General features: G+C 35.3%; 1 protein-coding gene across 1 annotated transcript; it reads right to left on the reverse strand.

Moving 5' to 3' along the window:
* Positions 1-351: 351 nt before the first annotated feature.
* On the reverse strand, positions 352-21,759 carry LOC128026275 (melanopsin-A). Its single transcript, XM_052613241.1, has 10 exons — positions 21,505-21,759; positions 15,936-16,078; positions 15,049-15,182; positions 12,198-12,401; positions 10,704-10,875; positions 10,291-10,452; positions 9,558-9,665; positions 7,965-8,325; positions 4,490-4,558; positions 352-3,956 (listed from the first exon to the last, which is right to left on the reverse strand). The coding sequence occupies exons 1-10, from the start codon at positions 21,652-21,654 to the stop codon at positions 3,717-3,719; spliced, it is 1,743 nt and encodes a 580-aa protein (XP_052469201.1). The 5' UTR covers positions 21,655-21,759; the 3' UTR covers positions 352-3,716.
* Between the last annotated feature and the right edge of the window lie 2,485 nt (positions 21,760-24,244).

Raw genomic sequence — 24,244 nt, forward strand, 5'->3', positions numbered from 1 at the left:
AAAATAATACTTCTAGTAAACAACTTATATGTCTGTAACCCTCCTCATTCATTCAGTTAAAGAGGGAGCTTCTAGTCATGAAAAAGCCCATTCATCCTCAGAAGCATTCATCCTGAAAATTATAGGAAACGTTTGCTGTGATTCTCTAAATGCAAATGAAATACCCTCAAAGCTGTGGTTGTGAAAAATGTGCTCCTCTTCATATTCTATAAAGAAAATAAACAATGAGTAGAATTGAAGGTTTATTTAAAAATAAATATAAAGGGACAACCACTTAAGAGCATTACAAATATACAACAATTTTCTCCTTGGTGTCGGATACATACACTGTAAAAAAAAAAAATCTGGACATTTATGGTAAAATACCGTTAGCTGTGGTTGCCAGAACTTTACCGTAAAAAAAAATGGTAGCAATATTTTAGGTTTTGCAGACTTACAGTACAGTAACTTAAATTCACAATAAAATACATTAGTATTTCATTAACTGATGTGATATTAATAAACCAACATACGGAAGTACTAATATCTGTTTTGAACCATTGTAATGCACTGATAACCACCAAAATCTGGTGGTGATGAGATGTCACATGACGAACCAAAGCTCATCACAAACAGCTTTTCTACGAGCTGAGTAGGGCAATATTTATATATAGAAGGTGCACAGTCTCATGACACACATGATACTGAAATTTAACAACATTAGATGTAAGATAAAACCCTAATGTACATAACTAATGGGAAAAACTAAGAAGAAAAAGTTATAAAAAAAAAAATCAAATATGAAGTGTCATGTAGGGAATTCTGGGAGTGCAAATGTATGGTTTATGGTTGTAAATTATACAATGACTTTTTCTTTTTCATTTCCAAAAAAAAAAAAAAAAAAACGTTTTTTCAACAGCATTTTATTGTAAAATAATATTAAATGTAATTAGTTATTTACCGTATATATGTATGGAAACTTACTATTAACCAATTAACAGGTTTTTACTGAAGCATTTTTACAGTCTTTTATGTTTAAAATCACAATTATTTTTTATATAAGATGTAATACATCTGAACGGATACACATTAACAAATATTTGCTCTGATACAATCTGAGACTATCCTTCAGAATATAAACAGTCCACAGACTGTAGTCATCTGCACAAATAAATAATTCCTTTTTACAAACAAACCAGCTAACGTCAGATAACTCTAAAGAGCACAGCAATGTTTTTTGCTAAACCGTGTCTTCAGAACTATCCAGAAGAGCAGCCACTATCACAATCGAGTTACAGCCAGTCACTGAGTTATTAAAAGGAATCATAATTGTTCAAACATTAATAGTTGACTATAATTTGATTGTGTAAAGTGAATATTCAAAAAGTGCTAGTTAAAAAGACAAAGAATAACTAACATTTTCAGAATATTAAAAAAACAACACACCTTTAGAAGTGGATGTACATGTATTCATTAGGGTCCTGATGGAAACACACACAGCATGTATGACATCAGTTGTTTGTGATTCAGCGAGATGATGATGTGTCCCTGCTCCAGGCATATCCATTCTGTGGCTTGTGCTGTTTAAGATAATTTACCCCAAAGCAATACAAAAATCTTTTTATCCCTCCAATCACTAGATTCAATCAGTTAAACATGATAAACAGATGCTTTATGGTGAAATGAGGTTCTGTTTCTATTCTCAATAATGTGACAGCCCAAACTTGCTAACTATGATAACAAATGAAATTCCACATTCTTAACGCTGAAGTTCTCAGGGTTCTATTGCACCAGACATCGACTTTCAGTATCCACATATAACATAACAAGACTTTTATGATTAAAAACACTCATTAGCCGTGTTTCCACTGTCGGGCCAGTGCGAGCCAGAGCTTAAAACAGGCCGGGCAGTGCTAACAGCCTAGGGCCAGTAGCACCGAGGCCAGAATAGCGCAGCGTTTCCACCGTCGGTCCTGAAGCTCCGCTGCGCTTCACTTAAACACACCCTTTACACACATCTCAGGAACAACATCACGCAACCCCATTATTTCACCAACAAAGAGAAGTTATCAGAAAACAAAGAAATAAGTCACTGGAACTATAGCGCAATCACAAATGAACATGATAAAAGAAAATTTACCATGTTTACTTTGGTAACATTAATGTTTAGCGTGCACAGTCTTAAATATTTCTGCCTTGTATGGTGATAATCCACATCAGATCAAGTTATTTGAAACATTCGCTGATGACTGAAAGTGAGTTTTGAACTTATTTTAAAAAGTCTACTGTTATCTTTCTGAAATGATCCGCGGCGCTGACGCTCTCCAGACTCAGAGAAACTCCGCCTTTGTTCATGACCACTCCTCTAGCCCCAGCTGGCCCGCTTTGGCCCGAGGTTTTCGTCGGGCAAAAAACACAGCCATTGGCCCCGAGGAAGCCCCGACTAGGCACGATCAAGCCCCAAAAGTGAGAGCGGAAACATGGCTGGCCCTGGCACGCCCGACAGTGGAAACACAGCTATTTACAGCTTATGTATAGTGAAACTAAAAAATAAAAAAATGCTTTTAAAAACCAGTGAGAGGTAAAATTACAGAAATTTCCTGTCTTAAAGCTACACTATGGGCTTTTTGGAAGAAAATCAATTAATTCCAATGTAAAATTCTAATATAAGTGTGGGCACAGGGACAAGCCTTGAGGAACTTGTGGCCCTCTAACAGTTAAAAAATACAACTGAATTCATCTTGGTAGAAAATTGCTTTGGTTGTGCTTCAGCTGTCTCTGTGTAAATGAAAGTGGTCTGAGGCACTGGTGTACACATGGATACAGGGTTTGTTACCAGAGCATTTCTTTGTTTTAATACCAGAGGTTTACTTTGTGTACAGATATGACGTGACAAGCACAGGAGAATAATATATGTATAAGATTTCCTGTCTAAACTATAATTCATATTATAGGTTTGTCAAAGTGTCTTGGGGTAAAGAAAAGTCATAGCATGGAAGATCAAACTCTTTCAATCTCTTACCAATAACAATTTGCTGGTTTTTTGTTTGTTTTGTTTTTTTATAAAAAAGTGACATAGTGTAGCTTTAAGTCTGAATATTTAATATTCAAAATGAGATCACCATGGTTACTAAACAGGATTCTGAGTTAGGATGTTCCTGTAATACAGTATGTCTTCATAATGCATACCTTGAAGTTCTGTGGAAGCAAGAATTTGAGTGTCTTGTGAGCAAAACTCACATACCACAGTCTACCACAGGTCAAAACTAAACAATTGTACATAATGTACAAGAAGCACAAAAAAAGCTTAAAACTAAAGCAAGCACAAACCAGCAGATATTACCTGTACATGCCATTTTACATTGATGTCCAGACTAAACTCATTTGAGATGCTTTCTCTCCATCCATTCAAGTCTCCACGGACTGAGCAGTAACTCTGCCTGATTCAAAGCACTGTCTGTTAAATATTTCCATAAAATAGAGGGAAACAAAGGTGCTGGACATTGTATAACAGTTGAGGTCACTATAAAAATTTATTACACATGTAAAAGACATCAATGTGTGACTTTCATATTTGACCTTCTGCAATACAGAGCATTGATTACTCTCACAGGATTTGTCTTCACAAGGTCTAAACAATAAAACAGGATATCTCACGAAAAAAAAACACTGAACCCCAATACAAAGCTGGGAGGTAAGTTTCAGATGCGAGTGAAGAGGTAGAAGCTCTAGAGATATTAAGGATGAGCAGATGCAGGTGTTTCAGCAGCAGTGGAGAGATGCACTGCCCCCTGCTGGACTCCTCCACGAGAGTCTCTCCTGGGTGGATTTGCCCCAGCACTGGACGCGCTTGAGCGGCTGCTTCTGTAGCTGGCCCTTACCGAGGGCAGGAAAGACCTCGACTCAGAGGTGATGACAATACTAGGAATCCGACCAATAGCACCTCTTGAAATTGGCATGTCTGTACTGTCACCAGCCTGCAAACAGCGCATAAGAAAGTTTTGACAGATTAAATGCATCTATTGCCAATTATCAGCATTTACTGTGCATTAAATCAGAATTAAAACAGATTTTTTTCCCTGCAGATAATACTACTTCAGTCAAGCTCAACATGATCCCAGTAACAAAACAATGACAGCATAATTCTAACTTTAATTAATAAGCATTTATGTATGAAAGATGATTATTCGGGTTATTATTTCAAAGGCACATATTTCTCCTGCCTAAAAAGACATTCCATAGAAAAATGGAACAGTCACTTTATTACACAATTTTCTTCTGCAATCAGAATTCAAATTAATGGCACTGTGAGTCAACAAACAGCATTCTAGCAATTTGAATATACTTTCAGATTTTTTATGAACAAATTTAATTGCCTGGTTGAGTTATTCTGCCAGTGACACCAGAGCAAAACATTCCGGAGGTCAGCAAATTTTACAAACCATACGACCCACAGGATCCTGCAAAAGCTTGACTGGTTTATACTGAACTTAAACAGACTCACACTTACAGCTAAAGGGTTAGTACGGTCCGGTTGAATGAGTCCGGTCACAGACGCATCATCCACATCAAAGGAACTCTAGATCCGAAATAAGAGAGCCAAGTTAATAATCAGGTACATACACTACTGTTTCTCGGCTCAGAAAGTGTTTTTTAAAGAAAGCAATACTTTACTCAGGAGGACACATTAAAGTGAGACATTTACTAACAAAAAATATATCTTTCAAATAAATGTGGTTCTTTTATAATAATGAAAATGTTTCTTAAGCATCAAATCATCAAAATGATTTCTGAAGAATCATGTAACATCACAGGAATAAATTATATATATATAGTAATAATATTTCACCAAATTATTTTATTATATTGATGTATTTTCATTTCTAATTGTATATTTAATGCAAAGCGTCCTTGAGCACTGAAAGGGCACTATATAAATAAAACATTATTAGTATTATTATTATTACTGTTTTCACTGTATTTTGATCAAATGAATTTAGTATTGGTGAGAATTAGAGACTTAGTTTGTGGCACAGTGCACCTTTGTAAGCAATATGTAAACACCAACACCAACAGGGTGATTTCGTATTATCCTGTTGTTTTGTGACAATAACCAACTGAGTGTATATGATCTTATTAAGATGAATATGCTGATGTGGTGTTTGATAATCAGGACTTGTGGTGATCTGCAGGATATACCCCGTTGTAGCAGCTCAGTTTGCTACATTTATGTCAGAAGAAGGATCATTTACTGTACGTCCAGGGGCGTAGCCATCTTTTCAGAAGTGAGGGGGACAGAAATTATATATATATATATATATATATATATATATATATATATATATATATATATATATATATATATACATTTAACATATATAACATTTCTGTAATCTATATAGCCTACCAATCAACCGTTTTTGAACTGTAAGATATTTTGTTTTTAAAGAAGTCTCTTCTGCTCGCCAAGCCTGCATTTATTTGATCCAAAGTACAGCAAAAAAAGTAATATTGTGAAATATTTTTATATTTAAAATAACTTTACTCCCTATTTAAATATATTTTAAAATGTAATTTATTCGTGTGATCAAAGCTGTATTTTCAGCATCATTACTCCAGTCTTCAGTGTCACATCCTTCAGAATTCATTCTAATATACCGATTTGCTGATTATCAATATTTAAAACATGATATATTATTTAATGAATATAAGGATCCAAAGATCAGCATTTATGTGAAATAAAAAGCTTTTGCAAAATAATACACTATATCATCCAAAAGCTTAGAGTCAATATAATTTTTGTTTTTTGGAAAATTATAGAAATGAACACTTATATTTAGCAAGGACTCTTTTGTGGGTTCGAGTCTCAGGCCAGAAACACCACTGCTCCCCAGGCATCGCAGCATAAATGATGACCACTGCTCCGGGTGTGTGTTGACTGTGTGTGCACTTTTGATGGGTTAAATGCAGAGCACGAATTCTGAGTATGGGTCACCATACTTGGCTGTATGTCACTTAACTTCACTTTGAATTGATCAAAAGTGATGATGATAAAGCAATAATTTTTCAAAAGATTTCTATTTCAAAATAAATGCTGTTCTTCTGAACTTTCTACTGATCAAAGAAACCTGAAAAAAAAAAATCTACTCCGCTGGTTTCAACATTATCATAATGTGTTTTCGTTTTTTGTTTTTGTTTTTTGAGAGAGAGAGAGAGGCAAATCAGAATATCAGAATTATTTCTGAAGGATCGTCTGACTGGAGTAATGATACAAAAAATTCAGCTTTGAAATCTCAATAAATTACATTTTTTAAATATATCCAAATAGAAAACAGTTAATTTAAATAGGTAAGTAAAAATATTTCACAGTTTTTCTTTGGATCAAATAAATGCAGGATTGGTGAACAGAAGAGACTTATTTAAAAAAAATACACTGTTGACTGGTAGTGGATACTAAAGGCAACTTAAATTTTTCGCAAATTTCTAGCTTTTAAATGGCTTAGAAATGTATAACTGCTGGACAATAACAAATAATAATGATTTGTTTATATACTACAAATAATTTTTGAACACATAATAAGGCAGGATAGTTTCTATTCTGTAATAAATGCTATGTCAATTTGCACTGCATTGTTCATACTTTATCACCTGCTGGAGATTACTTGAAAAACCATGTATTGTTGCAATCGTATGTTTAATGTCTTCGTGTTTGCAAAAGTTTCTGGCCTTTTTTTTCTGTGTAAAAACTGTTTTCATAAAGCGATAGCTGGACGCTTTTGCCCATATTAGGAATTTCCTGTAATGGCTTTCTGCGCGAGAGCGCCCTCCGGCTTCGAGTATAAATGAAACGCACACACACTACAGGAGTGTTTGCGCTCTGTGGTGTCCATCTCGCTGTATTCTGGGTCCGAATTAAATATCAAATCATATGCAGACTATCCCGTCTCTTTGAGTTTAAATCTATATTTATTCACACCAGCTCTTGAAAACCTCTATGAGAACAAACTTGAACAAAAAAGTGCGGGGGACGAATTTCCATGATATTAAAAGTGTGTGTGTGTGTGGGGGGGGACACCCCCGCGTCCCCCTCGTAATCTACGCCCCTGTGTACATCCAAAGGTTTTTTCATTTAGTCACAACAAAACCTCAACACAGATTTTAGAACTATAAACTGCTTATCTATTATCTATTTTCAGTTACATTTACAAAGTATAATGTGTTTGTGTGCCTTTCTTTGAGCATTTAACCTAAATCATGCCCAATAGATGTTTGTTTTAAAGCAGAAGGAGTAGCATACTCCTTGTTTCACTTAATACAAGACTACTTTGAGATTGTGGTGACACGTGTGTTTATACTACATTATTTTCAATAGGTTTTGGAAAGTCTGAATTTGTAGGTTTACTGTAGAAAACCGGAAATGTGTTTTAAACAAAGTCCCTTTAAAGCAATTAATTTCACTCAGTGGCTATCTTTGAAACGCATCTCATGCATGCGAGCACAGATCCTATCTCTTTGAATGAGGAAACATCAAATTTGGCAACAATAAAATCTCAGATTTGAAATCACCAATGAAATCTGACAACAACTATCTCGTGAATGTTTCTTCTGCTAAAAAAGCTTATTATTCAGGCTAGACCAGCAACAACCAGGACTTCCTAACAGCAGCTGTAGTGATGCGATGACTTTACAGATTATCGATTGGCTTTTTCATTCAGAAGGCGGGGCTTTCTTCCACAAAATGCGCTGCATTCCACAAAATGATACAAGTGACACATCTTGGGTATTCTGTAGTCCTTGGTTTAAAAGTGTAACTGACCAACTTGACTGGCTAGATCAAATGTCAAGCTACACCAATGGTATAACAGAGCAATATGAGGACAATCAGAGGAAGACAGGATTAGCAATTCCGCATGAACACATTTTTGTAACACAAGCTACACTTTGATACTTGCCACATATGTAATACATTCAGCCTGTGAGGTCACCTTTTCAAAGATGCCCGAGTCATGGCTTTTGAGCTTAGTCTTGAAGCTGGATGAGTTACAAGGTTTGAAGTCTGCGGTCTCTGCGGTGTCCCTGCTGATGTCACAGGACACCTGTCGGCTGGCAGGCCTGGAGCTCATGCTCGAGAGATCGGCCTCAGTATCTGTCCATTCACTGTCGGAGGCTGAGGAGAGCCGGGACTTGCCGGTGCTAGTTCTGCGGAACTGTCCGGACATATCAGAGGACTGGCTTGTGACGGTGGAGCGACGTGTAGATGTAAAGCTGCTGTGGAACGAGTTGAGGTCACGCTTGGGGACGCACAACAGCACACGAAGACACGGAATGTATTTCGCTATGGCCAACCTGAAAAAAAGACACAGATGAGATACAGGCATGAGACAGACATGGTGGATCCATATTTACTGTACATAGATCATGATCCAGATCTGTTCAAATAATAACCATATCAACATCAACATCAATGAGACACTGTAAAATACTCATGAGAAATCACTGATAGATATATTGATGCATCTATTCATTGGTATCAACAATCACCAACAGTCAAATGTTTTCAGTTATTATAATGCAACTGAAAGAAAACAAAATCTAAATATTTGATTATAAACTTAACATTAAACAAACTTAAGTAAATATTAGAAATGTTGACTTGGCAGCTAAATAGAACAAGTACAGTTTAACAGTTTAAAATGAATAACCCTAACCCTAAATGACAGAAGCATGTCCCAAAAATAATTACATCATTATTAAAATGTTAAATAAGATTACAACAATATACAAATAATACTAAAATAACACTAATTAGTATCAGAAATGTAAAAAAAACTTTGCGTGTTGTCTTGTTAAAAATATATTCACATACATGTTTTTAATTCAGTAGCAGTGAAACCTGTTTTGAAGGCAGCAATTTTAATAGACCAAATAGTTTACTGAAAATATTTAGTGTCAGAGCTTCAAGTTAGCTACATAATTCAGATACTGTGCATTTGAAACAGTATTGTTACATTTTAGATCTAAATCAAAATAAACCTTTTGTCAGTGCATGCATGGAAATGTGTTTAGTGCATAGAAACTAAAATGTGCTTAGGAAAATATGGTTTAGTGTTGTGGGAGAAAATCCAATCAAAAAGACGTTTTACCCCAGCAGGCCTTACACATGGTACAATACCGTCAGGACGCTCTGTGTAAGATTAATGAGTCTTTATGCTAAAATGGATATTCAGGTTAATGAAATCAATCAAAATTGAATTTCACACTTTAGCCTAGAAACAATTCATGTTTCTGATCAATTTGTGATTGAATGGCTCAGTGAGCTAGACGGTAGGAAAAATTAAAACAATCACAATTTGCCTCAGGTGTTTAGTCCTAATGGGGCCAGACCGGGTAATCTTAACTCTGACCCATGTTCTGCAATAATGGAAAGTGAGTTTGTCCATTCAATTTTCAAATGTTACCACTTAAAGTACCAATAATGTTTTTCATTACCACTTTGAGTCAAAACTAAACCAGTCTTGTTTCAAAAATATCCTGAACTGACATCAGTGATCCTCAGAAAAACCGACTCCCTCCGGTACCTGTATTTGGGGTGTGTGATGGCGTAGATGATGGGATTGTGGATTGCTGAAGCTTTGGCTATCACAGCAGGTACTGAATTCATGTATGGTGTGAGCATATCAGAATACCTGAAAAACACATGGAAAATAAGTTTATAGATGAATTAACATGTCAATATATGGATATATTTTACTGTATGGTACTTGCAGTATAATGACCGTAAGTAAAAAAAAAAAAAAATCTAAATTACCATAAATATGGTAAATATATGTAAAAGCAAAATAATAATAATAATAATAAATTAACAATAAAAATAACAAGATACAGTAGTATTAAAACATTTTTTCTATTTTTATATATTTTTATTTCATTTATTCCTGATGGCAAAGCTGAATTTCCAGCAGCCATTACTCCAGTCTTCAGATTCTTCAGAAATCATTCTAATATGATTAGCTGCTCAATAAATATATAGTTTTAATTATTATTATCAATGTTAAAAACAATTATGCTGCTGAATATTTTTGTTAAAACCATGATACATTTTTTTGTCATGATTCTTCATGTCCAAAAAACAGCAACATTATTGTAACATTATAAATGTATTTACTGTCACTTTTAATTCAATTAATGTGTCCTTGCAGAATAAAAGTAATAATTTCCTAAAAGACGAAATCTTACTGACACCAAATTTTGAATGGTATTGTATATTTTCTATTACATTATACTGTGTTGTCAGGATTGGGATTTATTTACCCAGCAAAGGCTGTCAGCGCCACAGTTGAATATGGAGACCAGGAGATGACATACATCAGAATGACAATAAGAGCAATTTTCGCCATTTTCCATTCATTTTTCAGCCGTTGGAACCGTTTCATTGAATCTCTTTTGTTGTCTCCATTAATTTTGCCCACAGCTCTTCCAAAGACAAAAAAGCCACAGTTAAACAACACTAATTTGCAAACATTGGTTTATTCCCATCAAAAGCTTTACTATTTTCAATCGGTCATACCTCAAGATTAAGTACTTCATTGTTACATTGCACTCACATTTCACCAAAGAAACTTACATATTTAAAACAAAAAAAAATTTAGGAACAGGCATCTTTGGAACAGTGCTGATGCTAAATAATTCATACTGTTCTGTTAGATCTGTATTGACAAACTCACTCATTAGTGCTGCGAATGGATCGGAAAATAAAGAAATAGCAGTAGATGATGACGATAAGCGGAATGAAGAAGACAAAGGTGAAAAGGAGCATAGTGTAAGCTCGCACGGAGGGTGTGAAGGTCATATAATCCCAGGTGCAAGAGGTCAACAGCCCTTCAGGAACATAAGCACCTGCAAGACAGAGAAAGAGAGAAAAAAAGAAGATTTGAGGGAAGTGAAGGATTGCCAGCAGCTATAAGCTGTTTTACAACCCAATGAAATATTGTAAAAACTGGAACAAACTCACAAAGAAAAAGGATTTGAGTTTACTGTCTGGCTGCTGGGCAAACACCGTGAAATTCAACCCAACGCACACACAGCTGAGGATATTTTAGAATACGCTATAATAACAGTATTTCTTATTGCAACCAATCACAATCTGGCTTTCATGCATGTGTGCTGCTATCATCAGTTCTCTGAGGTTTGAGGTTGGTGTGACATTCAGTGGTGAAGATATAAGCTGTCCGAACTGTTAAAGCAGACAGATACCCTTCGTGTGAAGAGCAGTTCGCCTGTAAACCGGAGACAGAAAGTGCTGGAGAGCTAAAAGCACCAGGCTTTAACTTTCTATCCCTCTTAAGCTAAAAGCCTTGGTCTTCAGAGACCACCTTTATGCGATACAGATCAGAGTCCAAGAGCGCACTGTTTGTAAAGCCATTGGCTCACAACTCACATGCTCATGTGCTCACACATGGATGTCCCAGAATGCTCAGCGTACTTGTCCCAAAAGATCTGAGCTTATAAAAGACTGATGCATCTTGTGAAAGGAGCATCAAAGGTATACTCAACAGCATTAACACAGGACCACACGTAATCACCTGAAAATGCACATGACATGTTGACAAATAAAATCAATGTAAATCAGGTCACTGTATGTCTTTATACAAAGAAGGACTCTGTGTTGTCTAGTTTTGCAATATTACCTTTTTTTTTAAATTCTGTATTAATCATGTTTCTAGAAATGCTTTCAGAAAGAGCAATGGAAGAGAATGAATATTGCCCATATGCACATGCCTGTTTCTCTTACAATGTAACCTGCACTGGATAAAAGAAATAGTTGAGAAAAGCTAAAAGTCCAAGGCAACATGATGCATTCAGATGTTGTGAATGGTGACAATCAATAAATGTGAAAAGAGGAGCCCTTCACATCACAACACAGCAAAAAAACTATAGTCAACCACAGAAAAAAGAAAGTCATACAGTTTTGGAACAACATGACATAATTTGATGACATAAATGATGACATCATTTTAATTTTTGGGTGAACTATCCCTTGAGGCCACACTTAATCTTGTATGAATGACCTTGTAGGCCTGTTAGATACAAAAATTGAAAAAAGTGACATTCATTTCAAAAGAAAAATGGGGAGAAAACAAAAGAACACTTTCCTGTTAAATCGTTTCACAAAGAATAATTGGTCTAAAATGTTAAAACAACAGATATACTACACTTACTCCAGCCAAAGAAGGGTGGCAGGCTCCAGCCAAGTGAATAAACCCAAGCTACCAGAAGGATCAGCAGAGCTCTCTTCTGAGACAGCACACCGATGGAGGCTAGCGGCCGGGTGATCACGAAGAATCGATCCACGGCGATGACCATGAGCGTGATCATGGAGCAGATGCCAAATAAAGCCCCACAGAATGCATACAACTCACAACCTGAAGAGACAGGAGGAACAGAATTAAGTCTGTAACCAAGCAATTTAGACAGAATTGACAATTCTGTGGTAAATTCTAGCAGTTTTGTTGGAGCAGTGCGTTTACCCGGGTGTGAAAATTACATTTATGCTTCCAAACATTCTAATTTGAAATAATTTGAAATTTGAAATGTTGTTGTTTGCTGCTGTTTGTTGGGGCAGTGTGAACTAGCTTTTAGGCCTGGAGACTGTTGGCTGGCGGGAACACAAACAGCCGCTGGCTCCATTTGAGGACTGACATTAAATAATCTGTCTTTCTGGTTACTGCTGTCCATCTCCATCTTTTGCTAAACAGATTTGTTTGTAGACATGCTTAGGTTAACTGACCACTTAATGTTAAAATTCATTGCATTGCCACAGAATTGGAAATTGGTGGACTAATTTGCATTGCAGTGGAAGTATTTAATACATTTTAAAATCAGTGTACTCAAACTTTTTTTTTGACTCCAAGGCTCGTGAGGCCTATTGTACATAATTTACTGAATAAAGATTTTTTACATTAAATAAACTTCCACCTGATGAAATACTGAGTATTGCTAAGGCCCTCTAGTGGGTCCCGGCACCTTGGTTGAGAACCACTGTTTTAAATGAACTTTGTTCACCCCGCGTATCCAAATGCACATTATGGTATTCTAATAATGCTAATAATGCTAATAATATTTTAAGTGCATTCTACATCAAATATGTCACGTGTTGGTTTCGTTTTAATTCCGGTTTGCTCCTGTTTAGTTCTTCATTCATTTAGTCCACCTGTTCCTGGTTTTTAGTTATCCTCATAACCTGTCTGCCCCTCATTATATGCGCTATTTGAGTTCGAGCCTGATCTGTTCTCTCTGGTCCTTGATTAATGTTATGTTTGAATGGTCAAAGTGTGTTTTTTTTTTTTTTTTTAATGTATTTATTTTTTACTAAAAACTACTTTATTCCTTCTCATTCTTCGTGTGCCTTTTGTAAATCCATGACTTCCTGACAAAATAAACAAACACAAATACAGAGAAAGAGAGAGAGAGAGAGAGAGAGAGAGAGAGAGAGAGAGAGAGAGAGAGAGAAATAGTTTGGGACTTTATAAAGTTTATTTCACATAATTGATTATGTTGCCAATAAAACAGGTCAAACAGAAGAAGAACCAGTGGAGAGACGAGAAACATAATTTCACACCATTATACTCGATTCACACAAAGTCTGGCACCTCCTTAACATTCACACACCCTTTCCTCTACGCTGTCAAGGCACATGTAAACAACAGAATAAACTGCAATGCATTTACTCTGATTTATGATCATTTGTGCTTGTTTTCTCAGGACCCATTTATGGCATGCACTTTAATAAATTACAAAACACAGATTTCTGTTATAGAAGATAATCCTCTCACACATCAGGATGTCTTCTCTCTTCTCTCACACCTTGTCAGGTAGATTATGCTTTCAGGTTAATCCTGGAAGTGAGCATTTTTGTGAGTTGTATCTGATTGATTGAGAAAGCTTTCAGGGGGATCAAGCGCATGGTTGTCATGATCGAATTAACGATGGTCATATTTGTGTCTTGTGTTGTAGTGCTGACAGAAGCAGGAAGCACGTCTTTTAACTGTTTCCACCTCCAGGAGGGAGGCTTCAAGCTCCGCTTAAAAAAGCGTAACACGTCATGATCCCAACGGGGAGACCAGAGGCTTGATATTATTTGTTGTTTTTTGTGCTTATTTGAGTGCTTATTTTAACTCATTTGAACTTATCTTTTTAATTTATCTATTGGTCTCCACCAATAGTCAGGCTATGTATATCATTGGTTTTGAGATCTGCTACTTGTTTTGCACTAAAGCCAACCACCTCTGTAGGGCAAGACTGGATGACCTGATTTCTAGTAACAAAAGGAGGAAAAGAGTGGACATCAATTTGATGGCTGCCCAGTAAACCCCCTTAACACAAAAGATCAGCATCAATCACTACAGTAATCACAATCACAGAGCGCCTGATCTCATTGCAAACGTCAGCAAGCACCAGTCAAACCTGATGAAGGCAATTAAGATTCGGTCCTGATAGGAACTGACATTTAAAACACCTCAGGGAAAATAGAGTCTGACATCATCTAGAACAACAAACATTGGCATTTCACAGCTGAGCAAAATTAGTAGCTAGTGCTGCAAATCAACAAGAAAAGCCTTGATGCACAGTTTTGAGAGGAATATAGATATTATAATTTGGCAGCTGATGAAAAAGAAACAACTGTACTAGAAAAGGTTACATACATCTGTCAGAAAGACACTCATCATTCTTAGCAACAAAAGCATAAAGAAAGATCGGTATGAATCGATGTAAGTAGTAAGAGACCAAAGCCACATCCAAGGACAACCTCTCCTTCATTTGAACCCATTCAACCTGAGAAGTGATTCATTTCATCAGACCATCTAACTCTTCTTTAATCTTAAATCTGTTCATTATAATTCAAAAAGTATAGCATGGTACAATAAATCATGGACACACATTTTTTATTTCAGACACTGCCTATGTGATAAACTGTTCATTTTGCTTCTTATCAACAGGGGCATCATCATGGTATATATTTTTTTAAATATAATATATAGTGAAACCATGCATGTAACAATGCATGTGTACCTTTCTCCCCAAAGATCCATCTCTTGTGCATGCTGGTGGTGAAGAAGATGGGTGCCTGGGTGGCACACATGAGGAAGTCTGTGATGGCCAGGTTTATTATGAACAAGTTGGCAGGTGTCCTCAGGGTCCGGCTCCTACCCACAGAAACACACACACACACACACACACACAGAGAGAGAGAGAGAGAGAGAGAGAAGATCGGTTGTTAATTTCTCTTTCATTTGGTAAATTATATTAGCTATATGACATCTGTGAGAATATTAGACTCCCTGTGCAACTCAAATACTTCAAAACAAAGACAAAGCCAGCGGCGGAGCCAGATGATGTAAACATTCCGGGGTTAGCCCAAACCTAGGGGGGTCCAAGGGCATACTCCCCCGGGGAGAAAGAAAAAAAAAGCTTGAAATATTTTACTTTTTATGTAATGAATGTAGAATATATTAAAGATTTACATTTTTAAATTAAAGTTTGGGGGGGGGGGGATAACTTTTCCACGATATTGATGCATCTGTACTTGGAATTGTTGTCATCAGGAGGAGGAAATACACTTTCTTATGTCTCTCTAATCTTCTTTATCCTTATATTTCTCAATTAATCTCTCTTCTTATCCCACTAATGTGCCGAGATTAGCTGTAAAACGTGCCCTGAGATAACTTAGCATTTGATTCAAGCTGTGTGTTTCGGTTTTATGAGAAAATTCAAAGACTGGAACTATCTATTGTAGAAATGTGTCGATTCAAAGTTAGTGACACAGAAGTGGCACAGGCCTAATGACGCTGAGCACCAATCCATCTGACTACAGTTTGGCTTCTTTTGAAAATGAACAATAAAAAATTGATTTCATATTTCAAATTGATTTCATAGTAAGTGTTTTTTTTTTTATTTACCTGCTGAATGCATAGACGACCAGGAAGTTTCCCAACATGCCAGTGATGCCAACAGTAAGGATGACAGCACCGATAGTGTAATGCGCATGATCAGGCACGTCCACTGTTGGGAAAGGGTAAACTGACTCTTCCACCATGGCAACCTTGAAGACACAGGGGCACACATTAATTCATATCTCAGATGAAAAGCAGCACTTGCGGTTTTTTAATGACCTTTGCATCAAAGATGTGCAGTCTGTTTAAGAAACACCATTAGGCCTGAGCTCAACTGACACCAGCAAGACATTAATTCATTTACACTGTAGATGTTCTGTACTGTATATTTCATCAAATGATAAATAGATTTACATCACTCATTTTTAGACAGACCTCACAATGCCTCATTTTTTTTCTTGAAAGGATATCCAGGTGTGGTATCTCCTCTAAATGGGAAACATTGAAAGTATTGAAAACAGAAGGTGGATTCAGGGATTTTTTGTGTTTATAGACATATATAATATGTTTATGTGAACAATACGCCTCAATCTAGATATGTTTTCAATGTATTATATATTTATAGTAAATTATTATTTTTTTCACCAGAACAATACAGTGGTTTTGAGGTCTGGCAATATTTTTGATTGACTTCTTGACTGTATAGATATGAAACACATTGTATTAATGTTGAAAAGTCTGTGCACTTGCAGTTAATTTTCATGCACATTTTAATCTTGAGGGATTTAAACAGGCCAAAATGATTTCTTTATGCTTTACATTGCAGATTCAGGTCTACATTTTACCTGTTCATATAAATACCTGTTTCAGTTTTGTGTGTATTGAGAGACAAACTGCTGTAGTAAAAACTAGAATCTGAATCTGAATAGCTGAAATCTTTATTATAAAATCTTCTTTAGCTTTTCTCAAATGTCTGACTCTTGATTTATAAATGACAGATCAATTAGAGCAGTAAATCTTTTTTTTTTTAAATAAACTGAAATAGATATTTAAAAGAAGCAGAGTTAAGAAATCCTACTATGGCAAAGAGTTTTTTTGATGGTATAATCTCTCACAAAACTCAATTTAAATCCTGGGAAATTATTGCATGCAAAACAGATTCAGCTTTAACACAGCCATCCATTTTTCTAGGTCATATCTTGTTTTGTGTAGATGTGTTCACGTTCTCGAGGATGTCTTGCAATCTGTCTAATATGGCTAGTTTCTCCTATCGATGAGTGTGAGCCAAAATGGGTTTGCATGGACACAACCTTTGGCATCAACAACAAAACACATTATATGGGAAGCATTTTCACCTTTCTTTTAAATGTTTATGAGCTCATGCAATTTGTTATTCTTACTATGATTATATGTTTTGATGATTTTTTTTCCCATTTACATTTAGCACTCGTAATTTTTCTTTAGGCAAAACACACTTTCACACGTTGCAGACAAATAGTTTTTGTTTCTTTGTTTTTGTCCAGTGATGGCAAATCATATGTAGAAAAATGGTTGCTTTTACAAACACCCAAATTGAATGAATACAAATCATGTTTCTCATGAACCTCAACAGACACGGGCCATTTTGTGTCATCAAAACATTTGTTAAACCTCTTTCAAAATATAGTAGTAGCCATTTCTGTGTATTTTATTAATTACTTCTGTGTTTGGGGTCAAATGGAGATCAAAGCCATGAAAAACTTTGAGGGCTGAGATAAGACTGTCTGATTTCTTCCGAATGAGCAGGACTCCAATGAAATAGATACTGTTTGATTTCTACATCTGTCTCTCACTCAGAGTAATATGACAGGAACTGTGTTGAGGCGTTTTGGCTTCAAAGTGCCAGCCTCTTCAAAACTATGTTATACTAGAGAAGAAAGGTGTTTTAAAGCTATTTTCAATGCACTGCAGATGATAACGCAGATGGGATAACTCATCATGAAAACGTTTGCTCTGGAATCAGGATCGCCTCACCACAAACACAAATAATAATTGTTTTGACATTTTTACTATTATGTATCTCACTCCTGAGGATGAATACAACTAAATAGTTAACATTACACAGATTGTTTCTTAAAATGGGAGCTTTTTAATATTTTAACATTTAAATACAATTAAGTGCACAGTGCTTCTTATGTTATATAATGAATATATAATTTATGATAATTTAGTCATTTAATTAATGTTATAGTTCAGCAGTTCAGATAAATGATGTAACAAGCCAAACAGTAATTAAACTGAAAGAGTCATAGCTACATAGTGATTAGTGACCTATATTGAGCAAATGATTTCAAATGTATTATTAAAGAATATAAAGGAATTTAAAACACATATGATATTTTTTTTCCCTTTGTACATTCAAATCATTATAAATTATTCAAATAAATGATAAAAGCCCTATTAAAATAACACTGGTTTCTATTGTCTCAAAAACTATAACATTACAACTCCAGAGTATTTTAATCATCTTTAACAATATTTTGGATTATTGTAAATAAACAGCATTATTTTGAACATTCATTATTTTGCATTATTATCAGCATTATTTTGAACATTCTGATACACATTAATCTAGTATCCTATGTGAAAATCAATACTTTGATTTATATTTACTGTACATTTACTGTAACGTCATTATATATATATAAAATAAATATTCATGCACATTTTTGATGCGCTTAACTGTGCATGATTGCTTCTTCCTTAATCCAAAAAAAATAAAAATAAAAGAGATATGAAAATACTGTAATTTGGAGGATGTTCACAGCTGTCCTTCATATATGAATAGGTTCTCTTGCGCTCCAGATGCTTCTGTGCTTGTTTGGCTGCATTACTATGATTACTTAGCTCAGTTAGAAAGAAAAGCTGCCTGAGCTTGGCTAAACACACACACTGCCAATACCTTCCACTCTTTCATCTGAAACTGTTTTCCTCTACACTACCCAGAGCTTTTCAGTTCCACTGCGTTCCATTGCTCTTCTGGGGAAAGTTTTTCTCCACAAATGAAAGAGAATGCTGCATTTCCATGAGAAATAATGTAAAAGGAATGCAAATGTAGTCCAAAAGTTGGCAGATAAGTTTGTTTTGGTTGTGACACAATATATTGGGTTTTAGTGCCAAACAATCAGTCAATTAATGTCTCCCTTCATTTTGTTTATGGTGAATGGCTAATTCCCATGAGTCAAAATAATTGTCCTTGCTGGATGTTTTCACAATAATAACAATTTTCATAATAATAAACATTTACCCACCCACACAATTTGATATTAATCTCAAGATCCCAAAGGCAACAAACTCTCCTCAAGCAAACAAACTGTCCTACATCTATAAAACAGTCCATGTTCTGAGTCTGCTCACAGATCACATTATTTTAATCAACAGGGGGAAAAGAACACATTGAGAGGTCAATATGTGCGCATAGACCTCAATATGATTATATCATAATCGCGTGATTATGGTGCATCTTTTTTATCCTAATCCCTCATGCTCAGTGAAGCTAGTTTTCCTGTGAGGTGTGTTTCCGTCAGTTTGAGACACCCATTAAAGTTATTGATAGACTTATATCTACATCACTATGCCCTGGAAATATGAGCTTCTTATCAACCTGGGGTGTCACTGGGTATCTGGGTCACATTTTATTTCTGATGGGTCACAAGCACAAGTGTGTGTGTGTGTGTGTGTGTGTGTATGATTTATGCAAATTTGGTTAATCGCATAATAAATCTCATTTGACCTAAAAATGTATCCTCCTCAATAAGGCTCAGAGTTACATAAAATAATTTCAGAGAGGTCAAATAGTGATGTGTTACAGGAACAGCTTTTGGGGCCCATTTCAAGGTCTCCCACGATCCACCCAAATACAGATTCAGGATATAAATACAGCACCCCCCTCTGTTCATTTTGTGCTAAAACATCGTTGCAATAACAGAGTCCTATTCAAATAGTGTCAAATAAAATAATTAAAATCCTAGTCCAGGTCATTAAGTTATAATCTCACTGAAATCATGCGTTTCTTTAAAATGAATGACTCTTCAAAATCTCTCTTAAATAAATCACATTTATTTTAGCATTATTTTCAGATCTCATTTACTGATGCTGATTATTTGTTGAAGATTTATCCTTAATTAACTTTCAAAAACTTCTTTCAAAAACATTTTACAAATCTTTCTTTTTTCAAAGTTTCGACTGGTACTGTATACTGTATGTATTTATTGGTTAAATGAATGCCTGTGTCAGTCTAGCACACTTTGTGTTTGTGGGCAGAGACACCCATTAGCAGACCAGACTTTCTGTTAACCTCATTAAATGACGGGAGAAAGACACATCAACATGCAACATGTAAGAGAAAGAAATAAACAGCCTCAAGATATACCCAATTAGCATAAATATATAATTCAGTGGTACTCCTCTGTGGCACTGCCATGCCTTCATAAGACCTTTCAAAGCTTAGAGTTTAATAATTATCTCAACAGTGAAAACCCCCCAAGGACTTAACCTCACAAATACATCTTCAGGCTCAAACCACAGACTCGAGCCATATATGGTCAAATTAAGTGATTAACGGTGAGGGACAGTTTCAGTCATCTGTACTTAAGAATTGAGATTTCACATGAGACAAATGCAACGCACCTGACCTGACTCAGTAGCATAAAGACACCATCTAAACTATAGGTTTTAATTATAAGACAATTAAAACAAGATGGGTGTCCTACAATTTTTATGTGTAAGCTATTGGAATATCTTAAGTCCTGGAAATGTATAAACTAAATATCAAAATCTATGGATTTTTTTCAGTTACCGTTCTGATGGAAACTGGTTTTCTATGGTTTCTTTCTATACTATGCAGGTCCAAGCTTATCTAGATCATAAATTAGAGGGACTGTCAGATCTAAATCTGTTGGGATCTAAATCAATCTGTTAAGAGTTTGATAAAGCTGGTTAAGTTTGGCAGACTCTAAAAACAGGCAATTTAGACCAATGACAAGAATACATTTATGTCATAGAAATTAATTTCTCCAAATGCATCCCTGTAGAATTTAAATTGAAGCAATATATATATATAATATATATATATTAAAAAACCCTGAACACTTGCACACACTTTACCTGTAAAAAGCTGAAAAGTTCAAATTGTTTAAATGTCAGACAGAAATACTTCTTAACTTTAGAAAGGATGTAGCATCAAGAAATAAATCGCAAAGGCTATTCTAAAAATTTCAAAAAGATGTTGCTCCTTGGCATAGATCATCATAATTACGTCGAGTTGAACTTTTTAAGCACTAACTTTTTAAGTTTACAGTTGTAAACTGTAGTGCAGTTACACTATGTGTTGTCTAAACTATTTGCTTTGTCTAGTCAAATGCACAACATAAACATATCCAGCATAATATAGGCTACATTGCAAACATATATAATTATGTTGATGTTGTAAAACCTAATGTAAATTTGATTGGAACCAAATAGAGCCCAATCTATTTACACATCAAGATAAACATTTATGGCATTTAGCCAAACATTTTCACTTACACCTGAACATGTGCAAAGGAAAAGATGAGAAAACTGAAAGAAATAGCTTGGAGAAACATGTTAAACTCACAGATGTGGTCGTGGGGGGTAAATCTACCAGCTTGTACGCGCTCATCACGGAGTTGTTCCACGAGGAGAGGCTTTCCACGATGCGCGTGCAGTTCGGGTCTTGTGTCGGACACGAGATGCCCTTCTTCACTGAGCGCGTGGCGCCGCTCATCACCACGCGCGTAACTGACAGAAAGCGTTAAACGCGATTAGAGCGAGGCTTGTACAGATGTCAGATTCGGTTCTGTCGTGCTCACCTTGTGCGTGCGAGCGCGCGCCGAAGCAGCCCAGAGAAAGCCGAACTATTCGCACACCTTTATATTTCATTCAGACATAAACACACACACACACAGAGAGAGAGAGAGAGACGATTGTTATGAAATTGAAGCACTATAGTGACATGACCTTACACACTAATGACCTTACATACTCCAAAACGATTCAGTAGCTGAAAAGCAAGCAAACAAACAAAGAGAAACGTGAAAGGACATAAAAGTGTAACAATGTAGGACCATTTCTATACAGAATTGTGTTCCTTTTGATGCAATTGTACATAAAACGATATTTAATGGTCATTTTTGTCTGTCAGATCATTCATTTTATACCAAATTAATATGAAACATGATAATATAAAACATAAATGTAGTTTTACACAGGCATACAGTGTGGTAAACTAATGCACAATCACAATTTGCATAGAAATTAGAGGAAATGTTATAGTTTTAAATTTCTGACTTATTATAGGTCGTTTATATGGCTATTTACTTTTGAAAAAAGGGAACACACTTCAGCAAATACTTAAGTGCGAACTGATGTAATGCTTTTGGACACTTAATTGTCGTAATCGCAATGAACATGCAACCTACTGGATGGTATTTTATTACATATGGACCTAATCTGGATTACTAATCAGATTCCAAAAATGATTTAGGCTACTTGTATTTAGATAAAATTACATTTTCACTTTTTTGTGCGTGTGAATTTAATGCATGTGATTCCCAAACTGTTTTTGTCATCTGAACCTTATATATTTTCCTTAGATTTTATGGTAATAAATTCATAATTTAGTATCACATTTTGCATGTTCACAGTTCTCTGACACTGGTTAATTATCACATGACATGCAGGTAATTTAATCTTTAATGCACTTTGTGTTGCCAGTAACAAAAAATGGAATATGTTTTCTTTTTTTTTCTTTCTTTTTTATATCCTATTTAAATCAATGTGATAAAAATTTTTAATCAAAAGTGATCTTTTTTTTTATGTGATGGATTGTGTTAATAACAAATTTTTTTTTCTTCATGCAATTTGGAATTAGTAGCAATTTTTTTTTTTTTGTCCATACAACTGTACAAACCGAAACAAAGTCAATGGGAACCAGAGCGGTTTGTTTACCAAAAGTCCCACAGAAGACTGAAAGTCATACAGCTTTGGAGAACATGAGGATGAGTAAATAATGTTGAAAATTTTAATTTTTTTAATCTCTTTAACATTAAGTAGGCCAACAATAATATTCTGGTCCAACTAGAAGAAGAGCTATGGAAAAGACACTGATCTCCAGTTCAGAGCACACAGAAGTGCCTCAGTTGGATTTAGGAACAGTTCAGCAGCCCCCCCCCCCCCCCCATCAGTCAACACAACCCCTGCAGGGGTCAAATCACTTTCCCTTGAATCATTCTTACTGGCAGGTCAGAATTAGTTGCAGTCACATTGAGCCATAGTTCTTAAACCTGCTTTTGCATGCAGAACATTAATCTAAGCAACAGCTGATGACAGCAGGAGTGCCTCTGAAGTCACATAAAACATAAAAAGTAACATAAAAGTAAAAAAAAATCAGTGAATGCTGATTTGATGAAAAGTAAGAAAAATGCAAACCGATAGCCTGTTAACAGGTTTCGGGCAACCAGCATTGATGCCAAATTAATTTAAAAACACTTATTTTATACTGAACGGTTTAAAATGTAAAAATAATTAATATCTCCAAGTCAATACATTATGATGCAATATTTTACTAGGTACTCCAAACTTTAACAAAAAGTATGCCATTCTAAATCAATATTTATATACTCAAATAAACTTAATCTAATTCTGACCTGTGAACAGATGCAATAAAAAAGAGGTCAGATGCTGTGCTAATGAAAGATTAATGTCAGCATTTGCGTCACTTTATTGCATCACTTCACAAATCTAGTGGAAACCAGTCCACCAATTTTTTTTCAAGACTAAATACCAAATAGCACTTGACTGTACCAAATGCTTTTCTGAATATATGAAACGTTTTTCAAAATATTTCTGCACATTTTTCCTTATTTTTTTTTTTATTTGGTGTGACTTGTTTCTCTTGTAGTTTTTTAGTTCAGTTTAATCCCTTAGAAAAGATTCTAGCTCCTGAATAAATATTAGTTCCTGAATATCACACGCACACACACACACACAAACCTTAGGGTGGTGATCTGTCACATTCTGTCTCATGTGAAGCTGTGAAGTGTGTGTGGCCTTAAGTTTCAGCTTTTCATTAAAGAATACACAGTGCTTTGGTCTGTTATGAGTGTGTTTCTTTACAAAATGCCCCAAACTATTGTGAAATTATTTCTTTCACATAAAAAGAATGGATAGCCATAAAAATATAAGGCCATGGGAGTATATGATGCAAAGGCCTGATGGATTCTCATTTGTGACTCAGCTTCTCTCCAGTCCAAACAAAATGTGGCTTTACTTAAAGAAAGAAATACTCAAGCATACTCAGTTAAATAATTACAAAC

Source organism: Carassius gibelio, chromosome A13, assembly GCF_023724105.1.
Source record: "Carassius gibelio isolate Cgi1373 ecotype wild population from Czech Republic chromosome A13, carGib1.2-hapl.c, whole genome shotgun sequence".
Lineage (NCBI taxonomy): Eukaryota > Metazoa > Chordata > Actinopteri > Cypriniformes > Cyprinidae > Carassius > Carassius gibelio.

Coding starts and splice junctions, on each gene's coding strand:
- LOC128026275 (XM_052613241.1), bottom strand. CDS start 21,654: ATGAGCGGCGCCACGCGCTCAGTGAAGAAGGGCATCTCGTGTCCGACA. Junction 9,666..10,290: donor GCGCTGACAGCCTTTGCTGG/GTAAATAAATCC, acceptor TGTGTTTTTCAG/GTATTCTGATATGCTCACAC. Junction 4,559..7,964: donor ACTCGGGCATCTTTGAAAAG/GTGACCTCACAG, acceptor TTTCGGATCTAG/AGTTCCTTTGATGTGGATGA.